At 47.2% G+C, this 16,790-nt stretch overlaps 3 protein-coding genes across 15 annotated transcripts in view; 1 reads left to right on the plus strand and 2 right to left on the minus strand.

Moving 5' to 3' along the window:
- Window positions 1–229, minus strand: part of DYRK3 (dual specificity tyrosine phosphorylation regulated kinase 3) — a 7,483-nt gene extending 7,254 nt beyond the window's left edge. The window contains exon 1 of the mRNA XM_017832157.1: window positions 122–229. Coding sequence (XP_017687646.1) covers window positions 122–161 — 40 coding nt within the window. The 5' untranslated portion in view covers window positions 162–229. The remainder of the gene's footprint in view (window positions 1–121) is intronic.
- Window positions 230–1,494: 1,265 nt separating this feature from the next.
- Window positions 1,495–12,113, plus strand: EIF2D (eukaryotic translation initiation factor 2D). Its single transcript, XM_017832131.1, has 15 exons — window positions 1,495–1,623; window positions 2,729–2,919; window positions 3,478–3,561; window positions 5,614–5,704; window positions 6,369–6,476; window positions 7,326–7,600; window positions 7,701–7,818; window positions 8,266–8,311; window positions 8,774–8,877; window positions 9,105–9,263; window positions 9,913–10,002; window positions 10,090–10,185; window positions 11,331–11,451; window positions 11,597–11,771; window positions 11,876–12,113. Exons 1-15 carry the CDS (start codon window positions 1,568–1,570, stop codon window positions 11,944–11,946), a joined length of 1,785 nt encoding a protein of 594 aa, XP_017687620.1. The 5' UTR covers window positions 1,495–1,567; the 3' UTR covers window positions 11,947–12,113.
- A 573-nt stretch (window positions 12,114–12,686) lies between these two features.
- RASSF5 (Ras association domain family member 5) overlaps window positions 12,687–16,790 on the minus strand; it is a 28,695-nt gene continuing 24,591 nt past the window's right edge. For all 13 annotated transcript variants that reach the window (XM_017832139.1, XM_017832136.1, XM_017832142.1 and 10 more), the window contains one exon: window positions 12,687–15,719. In XM_017832139.1, the coding sequence (XP_017687628.1) occupies window positions 15,567–15,719 (153 nt within the window). In that variant the 3' untranslated portion in view covers window positions 12,687–15,566. The remainder of the gene's footprint in view (window positions 15,720–16,790) is intronic.

Consider the following 16,790-nt stretch of genomic DNA (forward strand, 5'->3'; position numbering starts at 1 on the left):
CGGGGAGGGGGTGGGGGGGGGGGAAGGAGGAGAAGGCGAACGGGCGGAACCACGCGGGGTTCCCCCGACCCGCAGTGCCCCCCTCCCCCGAGCCGCGGGACCCCCCTTCCCGCCGCCTCACCCGCTCCGAGCGGCCCCTCCAGCTTCCTGCCGAGCAGCATCGTGTCCGGGGCACCCCGACCCCGGCCCCGGCCCCATCCCCGGCGGGTCCCGCTGCCCAGCGCCGCCGCCCCGGCCCCGGCCCCGGCCCCGGCCGTTGCCCCGGGAACGGCCCCCGCCCGCCGCCCGCCCGCGCCTGCGCAGCGCGGCCGGGGCGGGTTTGACTCGCACCCAAATCTGCCGAGTTTCGCCTCCCGCTTCTCTCCCCTCTCCCCCCCTCCCAACCCCTTGAAGCCTCCCTGGCTCACGTAAGGGAGAAATGCCGCCGCCCCTGCGATGTGCGGCAAGCCCTCGGCGGGGGTTTGGTCGCGCCGGGGCGGATGCTGGCTGGGTGAGGTTCCAAGTGCTGCGCTGTGGGGGTCTCTCGTACGAGGATTCTTGCGAGAGTGTATTTGGGTTAAAGTCGCTGCTCCCCTGCGAGTCAAGGGCGATGTTTGCTTAATCGGCGGCTGCTCTGAGGAGCCGCGGGTTTCACACGGTGCGGAACGGGAATCCTGTGTTTCACTGGGAGGTAGCAGTGGCGTTTTACAACAGCAGGGCTCTCTTCTATACATACATACTCCGTGTATGTATGGAGTGTATGTACTTCACCAAACCTTTATTAAATTAATAGAAAAAATAATAGTAAAGTGGTGTGTGTGCGACCTTCTCGCTCTCTCCAACTCCCTGACAGGAGGGGGGAGCCGGGGGGGAATCGGGCTCTGCTCCCGGGGAAAAAGGAACAGGAGGAGAGGAAAGACCCCCAAGCTGTGCCTGGGGAGGGTCAGGTTGGATACTTGGGAAAAATTCTCCCTGGAAAGGGTGGTCAGGCCTTGGAAGGGGCTGCCCAGGGCAGTGGTGGAGCCCCCGTCCCTGGAGGTGTCCCGGGAAGGCCTGGCCATGGCACTCAGTGCTCTGGGCTGGGGGACAAGGTGGGCACCGGGCACAGGGTGGGCTGGGTGATCTTTGAGATCTTTTCCAACCTCCAGTGCCTCTGTGGTCCCGTGAAGGCTGTAGCACTGTATCACTCCTACCCACTCCACGCTCCTTAACCTCGCGCTAGAAATCAATCAATCCAATCAATCAATCAATCAATCACTAAGAGCCCAGCAAATCGCAGCGAGAACGGTCCCACTGTTAAGAGCACCTTAGCCAGAAAACAGCTCGGAAGTTTCAGAACAAAACAAAACACCCCCCCCCCCCGAATCTCCGAGCAGCCCCCGCAGCGCCGCGGGGCTCGCATCCCCTCCACCTTCGTGCGGGGGGCTCCGCGGGGGGACGGGGCACCGGGACCCCCTCAGGGTGTCCGGGGGAGCCGGGAGGGCTCGGCGGGGGCTGCTCGGGAGTTCGGCGCCGTTTCCAGCCGGACGGTTTGTGGGCGCGGACGGCGCCATGGCGGCCGCCGCGGGCTGAGGGGGACGGGCCCGCCATGTTCGCCAGGGCGTTCCGCGTGAGGGCCAACACCGCCATCAAGGGCTCCGACCGGTGAGTGCCGCGCCGGGACCCCGCCGGGACCCCACGGGGGACGCGCAGGGAGCGGGCCCGGGCTCGGGGGGGCTCGGGGGGCTCAGGGGCTGCGGGCGGCGCTGCCCCCGGGAGTCGCCGCTTTCGCCTCCTGCTCGTGGTAAACTCCCGGCCGGGGATGGTGCGTTTCGCATGAGGGTGGTGCAGTAATTAAAGCAGGTTTAATTGAGTTGTTGCGGTTGGATGAGGCTTCTGTGCTTATTTATACCGGTTTCTTGTACGTAAAGGGGCTGCAAGCGAGATGGAGAGGGGCTTTGGGTGAGGGCATGGAGTGACAGGACAAGGGGGAATGGCTTGAAGCTGAAAAAGAGTCGGTTTAGATGGGATGTTAAGGACCAATTTCTTCCCTGTGAGGGTGGGGAGGCCCTGGCACAGGTTGCCCAGAGAAGCTGTGGCTGCCCCATCCCTGGAAGTGTCCAAGGCCAGCTTGGACAGGGCTTGGAGCAACCTGGACTAGTGGAAGGTGTCCCTGCCCATGGCAGGGGGTGGAAACGGATGGTCTTTAAGGTCCCTTCTCACCCAACCCATTCCATGATTCTATAATTCTGCTTTACATTCCTGAGCAGCGATGCTGGGCTGACTTACTGATCGCTCAGATTCACTTGACAGTTCTGTGAGTGGCCACACAAACCCACTCTGTGCCGGTCATGTTAGCCTTAAAATCCAATTAAACGCCAATTAAAACTGGGAGACAGGGAAATCTGGCTGCCCCCTGCTCCCCCTGTGGCCGTGGGTGACGGGCTGAGCAAGTGGGACACTCCCAGGGTTTGTGCTCAGGAGCTCAGAGTAATGAAATCACAGCACAAAACAGAGGCAGAGACAGCAAACAGGAGCTGTAAGCAGATGTTTAGGGAAGATATGAGCAAGGCAAGCATATTGGGCTTTTTTCCAGTATTCCTCCACCATGCAGCTACCTCATTTGTAAACCTGGGCACAAATGCCTCAAATTGTCATCTGTGAAAAGGTGGGAATCTCAGGAACAACCAGCAAAAATAACTACTGATCTAGGAATTATTCTGACAGTCTAGAACAGCCTTGTAACATATTTGTGGTTTCATCATTGCAGGAGAAAGCTACGAAATGATGTTGCAGCAGCTTTTCCCAACTTTAGCGCAGAACAACTGGCTGAGTTTATTCCATACAAGCAAGAGCTCAATGTCATCAAAATATACTGTCACAGAGGGGAGGCCGTCACTGTTTACATGAATCAGAAGAACCCAATACTGTTTGAAGTGGAGAAAGCTCTGTATCCAACAGGTATGGGGAGGGAACTGAAATAATCCTCCCTCTTTATTTAGCTTTCTCCAAAATATTTCTTTAAGTACTTATCACTGTCGTATCTGTACACTTCATAATCTTTAGTGCATTTATTCCACCAACATCTTTGCAAAATCCTGGATTCTTGCCATAAGAAGGAAATGGATGTGCTCAGAGGTTGGAAACCAGGAAACAAATCTTTTAAGCCATAATTTAGCTTCTTAGCCCCTTTTCTTCCTTGTATGCTGGAAGGTATAATTCCAAGAAGCACAATATCCACTCTCAGGCAACCCTGGAATTGGGCAGTGAATTACTCTAGTATTCTATGCTTTTATTTTTCTCATATGCAGTCTTACCTGTTGCAGTAGCATTTTAGCTCAAAGTGTCTGTGATTGAAGGAAAATAATGCAAAAATTTATCTGTAATCTTCATAATAATTCATAAGAACTTGAATCAATTAGCGGTTTGCTTTTCTCCATCACATCTAACAATTATTGCAGGATTATTCTAACTTCAGATTTCTTGATTTTTTTGAAATTTGGTTCTGTTTTGGGACAGTGTACTCTCTGTGGGCCTACCCAGATCTTCTCCCTGCCTTTTCAACATGGCCCCCAGTGCTACAGAAACTTGCAGGAGGAGCAGGTAAGAGAACCAGAACTTTGTGACTTTGCACTGCAAAAAGGAGTTGCCTTCAGTTTTTGGTTTTTGTTTTTTTTTTTGGTCTTATCTTTCCCAGTGGCAAAAACGTACCTGTATAAAGAATTAAGTACTCAAAGGTAATTCGTGGTGGTGTCCTAAAAAGGAAAATAAATTAGCTGTAAAAAAAAAAGATTTATGAATGAAACAAAGTAGGTTAAGCTGTTTAAATGCAGTAACCTGTTCCACGTGGGAGTCTCAGATTTGGAAATACTTCTCAGGGTGAGGAGCAGCTCTGAACTGGGACACAGAGCTGCCTGGGCCATTGGTCTGTCTCTTTTATAACTTCCCTTGAGCAGCTGAGTTCCTTTGCTCCCACCCTGCCTCCTGTCAGTTCTGAGGTGAACTAACTTATCCTGTGGATAAACTCACAGAGGTGAGTTTATATTGGAACCTGCAGTTGCAAGCACTGTCAGGTAAATTGTGGATTGTGCAGGTGAGGTTTGAGTTGAATTCCTGGGCTACTGGCTCTACCACCTCATTATGGATCCAGACTAACAAGAAAGGAGTCTGTTTTCTGGAACCTGCTTTGGATGCAGTTCAGCCTCAGGAGAATCAGGTCATTATAAACTTTAAATTGCTGAACTGCTCGAGCAGAAAAAGATTAAATTGTAGCTGCTGCAGCCTCGTTCTGTACCTGGCAGCGTTCACGTAGGAAGAGATGTCTTTTTCCATTACACAGTGTCTAAAGTACAACTCGGGTCCCTTTGTTTGCTTTTGGGAAAATAAAGTGCTTGAATGTGTGGCTGTGATAGACATCTGAGCAAGCCTGACTTGTAATGACCCAGTTTCTGGGGGGAAAATAAAAAGACCTACTAATGGGGGAAGGACGTGGATGAAAGGGCTGTGGGTCATTCATCGCCCATGGCAACCAGGCTACCTCTGGGGAGGATCCAAAGATAAGAAGCTGCCCAGGAGACAATGGCCACAAAGGCAGTGGGAGAGGTAGAGCCACTTCTCAGAAGGGAGAGGAAAGGCATGAGCAGTTCTGCAGACTTGGAGTGTGGGGGGGAAGCAGATTTGGGGAGCATTCAGTTACAAAGAGAAGCATAGTAGTGCTTTTCCTGATATCACTTCCACGAATTCCAGTACCTCCCATCTGCCCTGGTTACTGACATAATTAAATGCTACTTACCTGGTCCCATTTAGGTGGTTTCTGTCTTCAGCAGTGTGGAGCTTTGGTTGCAGTTGCAGAGTTCATTCTAGATTTGCTGAAAGTATTTCTGAGAGTGAAGGGGTGGAAAAAAAATCTTGTTGGCTTCTTCAGCATACACATTAAATGTGGGATGCTGAGGAAAAATGGGTGAGATGCCTTCAAAAGCAGACCATGGAACACAGGTCAGTGCAAAGAGCTGCTGTGGGGGAGAACTGGTGCCCTTTACACAGTTTGGTGATGGCATCATACCATGCCAACTGTCCTTTACTCACATGCCAGGCTGCTCATCCCAGGTGTGGAAAGCTGAAGGAGGCAGGTGTACAGTTTCTGTCCAGATCAGCAAGGAGATGATGAAGGCATCTTCCTGAGAATGCCCAGCTGAGTGCAGCTGTTGTGTCACATCCAGGAGGGCTGGGACACCAGTGGCAAATCTCAGGCAATTTTCTCTTCAGGGAGAGAGCTGCTGGGATAATCTGCCCTTGGCACAGGGGAGAGGAAATGGTTCCAGACACATCTCCTTGTTCCTTTCTCTTTTCATGTCATTAATGAAGAGTGATGCTCTCTAGGCTGGCAGCTCGTACCTTTTTGTTCAAAACAGTCCCTCAGGCCTGAGCAAGCTCTGCAGTTTTTTGGGATGTGCCCAGCACCCTTATGAACTGGATCCCTTACTCCACAGGGAAGAAGTGCTGCCTTACCAGGAGAACTGGAAAATGAGGTTTTCTCTGCCATGTGCTCAGCTGAGAACAGGCTCGTGTTTCTGCTGAGTAACAGGAGGGAGGGGGTGGAGGAGGCGGTGGCTGAGCCTTTCATTGAGAAATGGATGCTCTTCACTCTTCCCTCAGATCTGATGCTGCCAGGAGTTGTGGTGCCATCTTCTGGCTTCCCTCAGGTGGAGCAGGGCACACTCTGTGCTGTCACCCTCCTGGGAAACAGGTACAGGGGATTCTTTACTTCTGATCCTTTTTAGAAAGCAAAAATTAAACAAAGAGATTTTTTTTTTTTTTTAAACAGGAAGCCTTTGGGGTTTTTGAGGGCATCAAAGCAGAATTGTTCCCGTGCATTTGATGCACTGTGGACTTAAAAAATGGAAAATACAGCAGGAAAAAAAAATCCACTTAATTTTTTGGGTTAGGATATGTTTGAGCTGAGGTGGACAGCTTTGTAAATTGGTTCTTTTGGACTGGTGGGGGCACAACTGGTAGATTTGTTTTGAAACAGAGCAATTTTTTTAACAAAAGATTCCATTCTACACAGTTGTCTTTTTGTCTGTGGGGAAATTCTGAGTGAGGGAGCAGTGCTAAAACTGTTGTTTTCCCCCTCACTGCTACTCTCTTTTGGCAGTGCATGCACTTCTGGTAATTTATTAAAATCTATGACTGCACAACCTTCACTTCACCCCAGCTGCACATATCCTTGGGATTCTTTGGAAGACTTTGCACAGCAGAAAGATAACCATAAACCACACAGATGCTTAAAAAAAATCAAGTTTTAAAGAGCAAGGATGTTGTAAAAGAAATTCAGTGTATCCCAGTGGCACAGCCTGTCCAACAGCACAGTGTGTCTGTGGTCCTGCTCTGACACTCCCTTCTTTTCCCAGAGCTCCAGTGGCAGTTGCAGTTGCCACCATGTCCACTGCACAAATGCTGGCTGCTGGCATGAAGGGGAAGGGCTTTGCTGTGCTGCACACTTACCTGGATCACCTCTGGTGGGTACCTTGCCAGGCCTTTGGGAGAATGGGTAACAAGTCCCACTGTTCACTAAAATCAAAATCTGTGCCCCAGTAAGACTGGTCAGGTCAACTTATTGAGTTATTTGGGTACAGCTTAGATATCACGATTATTAAGGTTTCAGCTGCTTGATTTGACTGACCACAGTTTTCTGACAGAAGCAGGTGCCTGTCCTGATATCTCTCCTTTATATATATTGGAAATAGGTCTATAAAATTATTCACTTGATTCAGTTCCTTCAGAATTATTATAGAAATGAAGTTAGAGCAATCCTGCTGCCCTTATTTTAGAAAATCTTGTTCAATGCCAGGTTGGGTGGGGCCCTGAGAAACCTGGTCTAGTGAGGATTTGCTGTCTAATTTGGCAATCCTAGAGCAGAACTGGAAGAAAGCAGATAAAATTGGGGAGAGCCAGTGGAAGTGTCCAAGGCCTTGTTGGATGGGGCTTGGAGCAACCTGGGATAGTGGAAAGTGTCCGTGCCCATGGCAGGGGGTGGAATGAGATGAGCTTTAAGGTCCCTTCCAACCAAAATCATTCTGTGATTGAAATTACAATAATTTTTGCTTATAATCAGTCAACTGTGCCAATCTCAACCAAATAAATGAGTTGCTCTGCATTCAGATTCAACTGGTCTGCCCAGTTTTAAATTAAGATTGATGGGGGAACATAAGAGTTTATGGAGGAAGATGAGTTCAAATTAAATGTTATAGTTTTGAGAATGCAGAAAAATATCTGTGCGGCTGCCAGTGCCTTGTTTTCTCAGGGTGACATTTGTTCGTTGCCCTGTGGGTTTCAAAGCTGTGTTATGCTTTTTCTTCCTGTTATAGGGAATATGGGGACAAATCTTATCCTCCTACCTTGGCTCCCTTGGTCCCAGATTGTGCTGGAGATGAGGAAGAGCAGGAGGGGAAAGAGCCTGTCAGCAGCTTCCCCCCTGACCCAGTGCAGCACGTGGACATGGGGGATCTGAGCCTGAAGGAGCAGGACAGTTGTGCAGAACTGCTGGGAAAGGAGGAATCCCATGAGAACAGAGCTGCAGAACCAGCTGAAAATGCCAGCCCAGAGGATCAGCAGCAACCTGAAGACAGCAGGACTCCACAAGGTATTTTTGCACCCAAATGAAACCAGACTGTGCCCCTTTGGTTTGCTGAAGCCCACAAACAACTCACAGCCTACTTGTCCTTTTTTTTTTTCCCCTGCAGAGCAAATGGATGCTTTATTTAATCAGTGCTTTTTTCATGCCTTAAAATGCAAAGTGAAGAAGTCAGATCTCCCTCTGCTCACCAGCACATTCCTGAGAAGCCACATGTTCTCCTGCTGGTACGTGGTACAGGGATTGCCTTGGGATTTGGGCTTTGAAACATGGAGATTGATATTTAGGATGAAGGTTTTGACTCAAAAGTAGAATCCAGTCCTTATCTACGATGATCTAAGATTATGCTCACTTGTGCCATCAAATGCTTTGATCAAATATAATCCTTACATCAAATACTTGGATGTAAGGATTGTCCAGACCTGGATCTGCCAACTTGAGCTGGCTGACACTTGTTTCAGGATGGTTAATTCACCTGAATGGCTGTTTGCCTGTCCACAAGAACATCAGCACTAGTTTCACTCATCATGTTCTATTTATTGGCTTCTTAAGTAATTCTTTCTCTGTGTGATTTGTATTTCCACTGTTAAGAAACTTCTAGCCTAAGTAGCAAGATTTAAGAAGAAATGAAGGGTGACTTATAACTAAAGAACTTTTAAAAAATCCATTTGTAGCCCTGCTGGACAACAACTGGACATAAAGAAATCAAGCTACAAGAAGGTGAGATTTTTCTGGTGGGTTTATTTTTTTTCCCCAATAATTTAAATAAGAAACAGGAGGAAAGAAAAAGTTTGAAGTCAGAATTGTTCAAGTGTTAGTAAAACACGCAAACCAAAAAAACCTAGAAGCTGTTCTTAAAAGCCAGGTTCTTTTTCTCAGCTCACTGCTCCTGTGGGATCCAGGGGGAAAAGTAATTATCCTGAAGGCATGAGCATGGATCTGCTTGGAATGCAGCTAATGCTCTCTGCCACCATGTGCTGAGACCTACCAAAGGAACACTTGCTTTTACTCTGTTTTACAGAGGCACTCACTGCTCCTTAGCAATTGAGAAGCAAAGGTGTGGGATGTGGGTTCTTTTTTTGCTTTAAAAGAAGTTTTTCTGATTTAGCAAGTAGCTTTAGGGTAGTCAGAAACACAATTTAAAATGCTTGACTCCACATTTCTGATGGTTGCTTCCTTCAGTTCTCCAAATTCCTGCAATCCATGCAGAACCAGAAGATCTTACAAGTGAAGGAGCTGAACAAAGGAGTGGAGAGCATTGTGGAAGTGGACTGGAAACACCCAGAGTACGTAGAATATCCCAGTCTTTAAACAAGTTGGTAATCTCTGAAATAAGGGAGTGGAACCTGCTGCTTCCAGCTCTATTTCCTATACTCTGCTTGAATTCCTGAATAGCTGCAGAGCCCTCATTTCCTGATTTTAATATGCTCTAGAGGGGTTTTATACCCTCTTTCTGTACATAATTTCTTATGTTTCCTGCTCTTTCACTCACACCAAACAATCCTTATTTCAGCATTAAAGCATTTGTGGTCCCTGAAGAATTTTCTTCAGCCTCTGCTGCCCAAGACAGCAAGAATGAAGATGGGGAACAAGTGTACCATGCTCCTGAAATCATTCCTCTTTATGGGGTCTCAACCCAAATGGTCCCACTCTTCCAGGAGTCTGGACACGGGTAAGCACTAGAGAAGTACAACAAAACCATTGTTACCTGAAGAGAGGGACAAACAAACCTGCTACCATTTGTCTGCCCTCCTGGGGAGGGCCCTGCCAGGCTGTGATGGCTCTCAGGAAGAGATTCATTGCTTCAAAAAGGGAAGAAAGATGAGAGGCTGTGACAGCTGCTTTCAGCAAGTACATCACTTCTCCCGCAGCTGAGGACGTGATAGCTCAAGTGGCAAAATTGATGCATTTTACTGGGATTGTCTTAATTTCCCGTTGGATGAGGCATATCCTGCCCACCCTCATATGGTTTACTTAAAAGAGGTAATTTAAAGAACTCACTTGCCTCCTTGTGCCCTTACCTTGCCTGTTTTGGTGTAGTTTAGATTGTACTCAGTCTTCCTTCAGCTGAGCCTTTGTGTGCATTAGGGTCATCCCCCCAAACTAGGCTCCCAAAACAAGTTTAGAATCTCTGTAATTATTGCTCTGAGCCTTTAATCTCAGTACAGCAACTGAGGCATAGCAAGAAACCCCTTTTTAGCAGATAAATATCAGTATTTTGCTACTGAATGCAATCAGGGTAGTTGCTGTTTGTGACATAGTGCCAGAACCCAGCATTCAAATAATTAAAGTAATAAGTTCCAAATGTTCTTTCTCTTTAGAAAAGGCAGCGTCCTCTCAAGCAATGAGGTGAGAGACATCATCATTAACTATGTGAAGACTAACGAGCTGGTGGATGAATCAAACAAAAAGTGAGTTTTCCTGCCCTGCTTCCACGGGAGATGCTGAAATTAGAGGGCAAAAGTGATTTGCTTCTAATGCATGTTTTTGTTTTGTAGCCTTGTGAAGGTGAATGCCATTCTGTGTGACTGCCTGTTAGAAAAATCAGAACAAGATGAGATCTCACACCTTACGTGGGATGACCTCTTGAGCAGGTGATTGTTTTCCCAGTGTTTTCCCAGTTTTCAGAATCACACAGGTTTATTGCTTGCAACTCAAAGCCACATGTTAGGAGCTGGTAAAGTTTTAACTTCCTGCTGGTAATACAACAAAAGTAGCCAGAGACCTCCACTTGAACGATCTCATTCTTCATTTAATGAGTAGATACAGTTAACTACTGTTGGAGGGTTTTTTTGTTTACCTGGTAACCACTTATCAAGGAACACTTGCTAAACAAACAGTGGCTGGTTCTGTGTATAATGCATGTGTACATATTTATAAAGTCATCTTTGCAGTAGATAACTGAACATGCCCTTTGCAGGTAGTCAGCCTGCTCCTCTGTGCAGCACAACTTCAGAGACTCCCAGGATGGTTTGGGTTGGAAGGGATCTTAAGGATCATCTTATTCCACCCCCTGCCATGGGCAGGGACACCTTCCACTAGCCCAGGTTGCTCCAGCCTGGCCTTGGACACTTCCAGGGATGGAGCAGCCACAGCTTCTCTGGGCAACCTGTGCCAGGGCCTCCCCACCCTCACAGGGAAGAATTCCTTCCCAATATCCTCTTTCAGCTTCAAGACAACTTTTGCATTTATAACCTAACTCCACCTTTTAGATCTAAGAGCCCCAAGTATCTGACACAAGATCATTTCCATATATTTTGCCTAAATATATCCAGTATCTTTATTACCTTGAGTTTCTTCATCACACAGTGTTTCTGAGGCTCCTCCAGCTGCTTCCTTTGTTTCTGAACCCAGGTTTGCTCGTGGGTCAGGAACACAATTTATGCTGAATTTTAAACTGAAGTTGCTTCACCAGTCTGTGAAAAACAGCTGAACAATAGATTAAAGGCCAAATGAAATAAGGTTTTTCCTCTGCAAGAACTAATTTGTACCTGATAAAACTTTATCATCTAAGCTATAATTTTTGTGAGTCAGTAGACTTGCTTTCTTTTTAGTCACTCCCTTTCTTTAAATCATAGCTGGGATGCAAATCTTTTCAGGAGACCATCTTTCATTATCTTCTTAAGATACAAATTCTTATTCCACGTACAGTCTTGCCTTTCTTGTGCTTCCAAAAACCTGTGAGAGGCTGCACAATGAACTGCTGCACTGAGTAATTGGGTGTCTGAACTTCATTCAGGTGCCTTGAACGACTGCAGCCCTTCCACCAGGTGACATTTGTTGGACAAGAACCTGTTGTGAGGAAGGGATACATCGCACACATCGACATAACCATAGCCCAGAGATCATCAAATAAGAAGGTAAAAAAGAGAACTGAAATTAGGGTGTTGGAGCAGAAGCCCAGATCCCAAGAGCAGCTTTGGCAGCCCCGTTTTCTGGGCTGAGGGAGTCGTGATTTGCTGATTCCTCCAGCAGGGGTGTTTGAAATCCTCATTAAACCCACAGGTGACAATTATCAAGAACCTGGAGCCGTATGGTCTGGACCCACAGTGTGTGGCCAACACCCTGCAACAGAAAGCACAAGCCAGTGCCACCCTCAACCCGGTACCAGGAAGGAAAGACAGAGTTCAGGTCCAGATCCAAGGGAACCAAATCCATCATCTGGCCAAGATCCTGCTGGGTGAGTGGATTCGGGGGCTGGGCCGGGGCTGGTTGCAGCAAGAATGTGATTTTAATTCTTGAGCTTGTCCAGCTGAAGTGAGTGAACTCGTGGTTGTGTTGCAGAGGAGTATCAGCTCCCTCGGAAGTACATCCGAGGCCTGGAGAAGGCTCCAAAGCTCGGCCGGAAGAAGTAGGAGAAAAATCTGTTTATAGGAGTGTTTTCTGCCAACAAATCAAGGATCACGTGCAGGCTCTGTTCGTTCAGAAATGAGTCCTGGATGTTTACAAGGTCTGGAATTCACCCAAATAATGATATTGCTCCAGGTGTTCATTTTTCATAAAAATAAAAAGCTCAATAAAACCCCTGGCATTATCCTTTTGTCATATTTTGTAGGAGTTCCTGGTGATACACTGATTTATCTGGCTGCAGTGGCTTTTGGGTAGTTTAACATTCTTGCTTTGCACGTGATAAAATGTGAGCAAAATGCATTCCAACACATCATCCTGGGACAGCCTCAGTGCTCTGCCATAATTATGTTTGTCAGAAGTAAAAACCCATTTGCCTTTAGATTTTAGCCTTTTAAACATTTCCAGGTAATAATACAGACATTTCAGCACTGAGAACAGACTCTATTAGCTGGACTTTTATGGTTTATGTTATTTATATATATATAAATACATTTTGATGTATGACATTAGCTGTAATTTATCACAGGTAACAGTTCTGTTAAACCCAGCTGAAATATTAAGAAAGATTAATGGAACACTCGGGTCAGGTTCCACAGATGTTCTGTAGCTCTTAAAATGAAGCTTAAACACTTTACAGTGGGGTTAGAAAATAGAAATTCACTTTTAGGGAGCATTCCTGTTTTCCCCTTTAGACTTAATGCATGGAAGTTCCATAGGAGGGCGCCAGAAAAAGAAAGTAAAGAGATTTCTTTAATCACTGACAGTTTTATTATCATTGTCTCTTACACTGTCTGCATATGAACAAGTAGTTTCAGAACCTTCAAAAAAAGCTGAAAGTGAGACATTTTTTAAAAATGCCATAGAATTACTAGGGAGTAGTAAAAATAAATTACAGCATTGCAAAAAATGCATTTCACTTTGCCATAGAAGCTTTGCTATTCCATCCTATACACAGTATTTTACATGTTTTACAGTAGCCATGAAAAATAAACTCACACGACCTAGGCAAGACAATTACTAACCAAAGGCACTGCCAACAGTATTTTGCTTAAAGAAGGGGCAAATACTTTCTAAAAACAGCTCAACTGACCTATGAGAATTGGAGTTTCAAGACTTAACAATTCTTCAAACGCCCCTTTATCTTGGGAAAAAACAACCAAACAAACAAAAGAAAGAGCCCTCCTCTTGGCAGGAGGTTTTCAGCAGCATCCACAGTGATTGCATAAGAAGCCATGCCTTCTACAAACTGTCAAAGACATGCTGGGGGCCAGGGAGGGAGTCACCAAAACTGGTAGAAAAACAACAACAACCGAAAAAAAAAAAAAAAAAAAAAAGGAAGAAATCTGCACAACTTTCAGCCAGAAAGAAAAGGGATTTAAAACGGTTTTAAATCCAAGCGTGTGGATCTTACTTCTCAGAACCAATGGCAGTTTTTTTTTTACAGTGTTTTTCCCCCTGGATGGAACAGAAATATTTATATGGTGCTTTCAAGACTCGAAGCACTAGATAAAATGTTATTTAAATTGCTTCACGAGTGAATAGTGAAGCAATAAGTCTTCTTGTAACTGGACAAACAGCCCCAGAGCGTGGAAATTGCTGCTCTGTGGCTGCCACCACGTTGTTAAAGGTCATCAGGTGTAGATACAGTACAGCTGGAGGCCCTTCCTGCCCTGGGAGCAAAACCCTCTCACTACTGACCAAAACAGGAGCTGCAGAAAGTGGCTTTAAGAGATGCAGTTACTCTCAGTTTACTCTCATATGGTTTACAAACAAACATGCTCTCCAAATCTGGAAAAAAAACCAAAATCCCAAGCAGTCACCTTCCAGAAAGAAACAAAACAGTTCCTCGTCCCTCTGCAGACCAAAGCAGCCTCATCACACCAGTACTTTGGGTATCTGGGGGGGCAGGAGCGTCGAGGCCTCTTGACAGAAGCCCTTTCCAGGTTCCTCCTTAGCCCAAAATGCAAAGTTTTCACACTTAAGGGAAAAAAAAAAAAAGGCACTGAGGTAAATTTTAGACTCCTCCACGTTACCCAATAACCTGTTGCCTCCCCTCCCACTTGATGCAGGTGGGATCAGAGCAGCCCACGAGCTCAAAGGGACACTTTGCTCATCAAGTCAACAGGAAAGCCTTTCCCGTGCTCCATCCCGATCCAGCAGCACTAACATTCCCTTTTCCCTACGCCTTGCTGTGGTGTCCTGTGTAAACAGAGGCAGGGCTGGCCCTGGCTGTGTGCAAGTGCTTGGTAGGAAGCACAGAGTAAACGTGGGGCCCATCCTGTCCCACTGGAATCCCTGGAGCCTCCCCTGCCCGGCCGTGGCACCAGCACCGCCAGGACTCTGGTCAGAGTGAGGGCAGGAGCTGAGGCTCCAGCTCGAGGAGTTTGCTGAGGGATGCTCAGCGTGTGCATCCAGTGGGAGCCCTGAGATAGGGAGAGAGACCTGCTGTCCTCTCCTAACTCCACGGAGAGAGCAGGACCTGGGAACCTCCCTGGGTGAGCACCGGCTGAGAACAGGACCCAGAGTGGCACAGGGACGGGGTGTCATGGACAGCAGTGCAAGGAGGGGTGGCAGGAGGAAGGACAGGATGGGGGGTGAGCAGAAAGCATCCAAGGTCAATAATTCCCTTACTCCTGGTCTTAAGGCTTTCTCACACGCTCTTGGTGCCACCTCCACACCCCAGCCCTGGTTGGAGCTCCTCCCCCTCTGTGCCAGACCTGTTCACAGCTCAAAAGCAGCCTGATTTGTGAAGGGGTTTTGAGCTTTCCTGGGTTAATCTGTTGGAGATGTATTGCTAAACATTCAATACTGAACCATCAGCCTATGCCCTAACCATCATCTTTACACTTTTCAAACAGAATTTCCTAAAACATAGGTGCCAATTCCTACAGAGCAGGAAACTCATAAAATACTGGCTTAGCTAAGCATCAGGGGTATTTGCCTTAATTCACCTTTGCAAAAGTAGAAGTCAAACAGAACCAAAACGAACGACATTTCCCGGAATTAATGTTACCAAGTTTCAATAATACTTATCAACAGCCTGTTTGGGTGTTGCAGCTGCCTTGGTGTCATAACTTGGCACTTCCCTGGCTACCTTAGCCCTGAACAAGTCCGTCCAGCACTGGTTACAGCTGCAACACCCACGTGGTTCGGTGCAACAACCTCCTCCCCTTTCTCTGCTGCTTCCTGTGCTCTCCTTGCAAAACCAGAACTGGGCCACGTGGGCTGGAGCACCTCTGAACAGGAACGAGCCAAGCTGAGGGAGGAGCATGAACAGCAAGCGTTGCCCTGCTCAAAACACTCGGCCAGGAGATGTTCCTGTTGGGTTTAACAGTGAGGATTTTCCACGGAGCCTCTCCATCGGATGGTGCAGCTGAAAAGCCAACCAGCAGCTGTGTTTGGTTTGTTGACCTGTTTTAAAACAGGCTTCCCGTTCTTGGACTGGCTCTGGTCCTGGGATAAGAGGTTTCAGAAGAAGAAAATGCAATAGGATCATTTTAGGGGGGCTGGGAGCCAAGTCCTTAATGGAAGGATGAAGAGGGAGAGTGACTAAGGTGTCCTGAGAAGTGTCTTTTCATTCAAAAACAGTATCTAGCTTAGTCCATTGCCTGGTGCCTCCTGAAGGTTATCCAGGTTTGCCTCTGGCTTCTTTCAAGGTCTGTTGCAGTCTCTGTTTAAACCTCTCGTACTTCCTGTGCACTTGCTGGATTTTGTCCTTTTCTTCTTTGTCCAGGATCATCAGGAAGTTCTGAAGCTCTGGGATGGAGAAGGCATCCCACTGCAAAAGCAGCAGAAACAAAGTGAGCACACCCTGTTCACCTTATGGGTTTGGTGGGTTATTTTCCCCCCTCAATCTGTGAAGTGGAACAACAAAAGATATTTAACCATATCTGATCTCCAGGGAGCTTAACCTCATATTATGAGAGAGATGGGATAAGGGGCTACAGCAGGAAGGACCATCCCAGTCCTGAGCCCCTGAGACTGTAGAAGCAATAAAAATCATCTTTACTCAGGTGAATTAAAGCTCCCGCTGCAGGAGATGCCACAATTCCCTAAGGAACTGAAATCCATGCGGGAGTACTGGATGTGACATCCACCCACACTTGTTGGTACAAGGGGAGCGAGGTCCCAGTGGTGACCCTGCCCAGAGGAGCCAATTCTCTTGATTTTTTTGCAGTTATCCAAACTGTTTGAGCCTCAGTAAAGCCCTTGGCACACACAGGCTGCTCAGCTGTCACCTGACAGCAAGGGACAGGCAGGACACAGGCTGATGACTCTGATCACTTAATAAATACTGCTGTGTGCCTGCTCAGCACTGCCACAGGAATCCAGCATTCCCATGGCATCCTTCCCAACCCCAGTCCTGCTCCTCTGTCAGCACACCAAGTCCCAGCCACCCCACAGCACACGAGGAAGAATCCCACGGGATGCAGCAGCTCCCAGCATTTCCCTTCACTGTGGTGAGGAGCAAGATTGCAACCAAAAACTGATGTGAATTTGTTACCTGAGCGTCCCTGGCTTCCACTTAAACACGTGGATTATTTATGACAGTGTTCAGCTAATCTAATTAGTGAGGATTAACTCAGGGGTGGCACTGCTGGGTTCCACAAACAGATTATGGGGTGGCCATCAAAACCGGCCTCAGCATTTTCACAGCTCGAGTTTAAATTGTTTTAAAAATCCAGATAATTTAGGAGCAACAAATGGCCAACCCAGCCCCAAAGAAAAGGAAACAGCCTCTCTGGCGTGGCACCACTTCACCCGTGCTGCCTCTGCCACGCAGCTCCCAGCTCTGCCACGTGCTCCAAAACGTTCATGTGAAAACCAAGGCAAAGAGGCCCCCACATAC

The sequence above is a fragment of the Lepidothrix coronata genome, unplaced genomic scaffold (assembly GCF_001604755.1).
Source record: "Lepidothrix coronata isolate B3197 unplaced genomic scaffold, Lepidothrix_coronata-1.0 Scaffold199, whole genome shotgun sequence".
In the NCBI taxonomy this organism is placed as follows: Eukaryota; Metazoa; Chordata; class Aves; order Passeriformes; family Pipridae; genus Lepidothrix; species Lepidothrix coronata.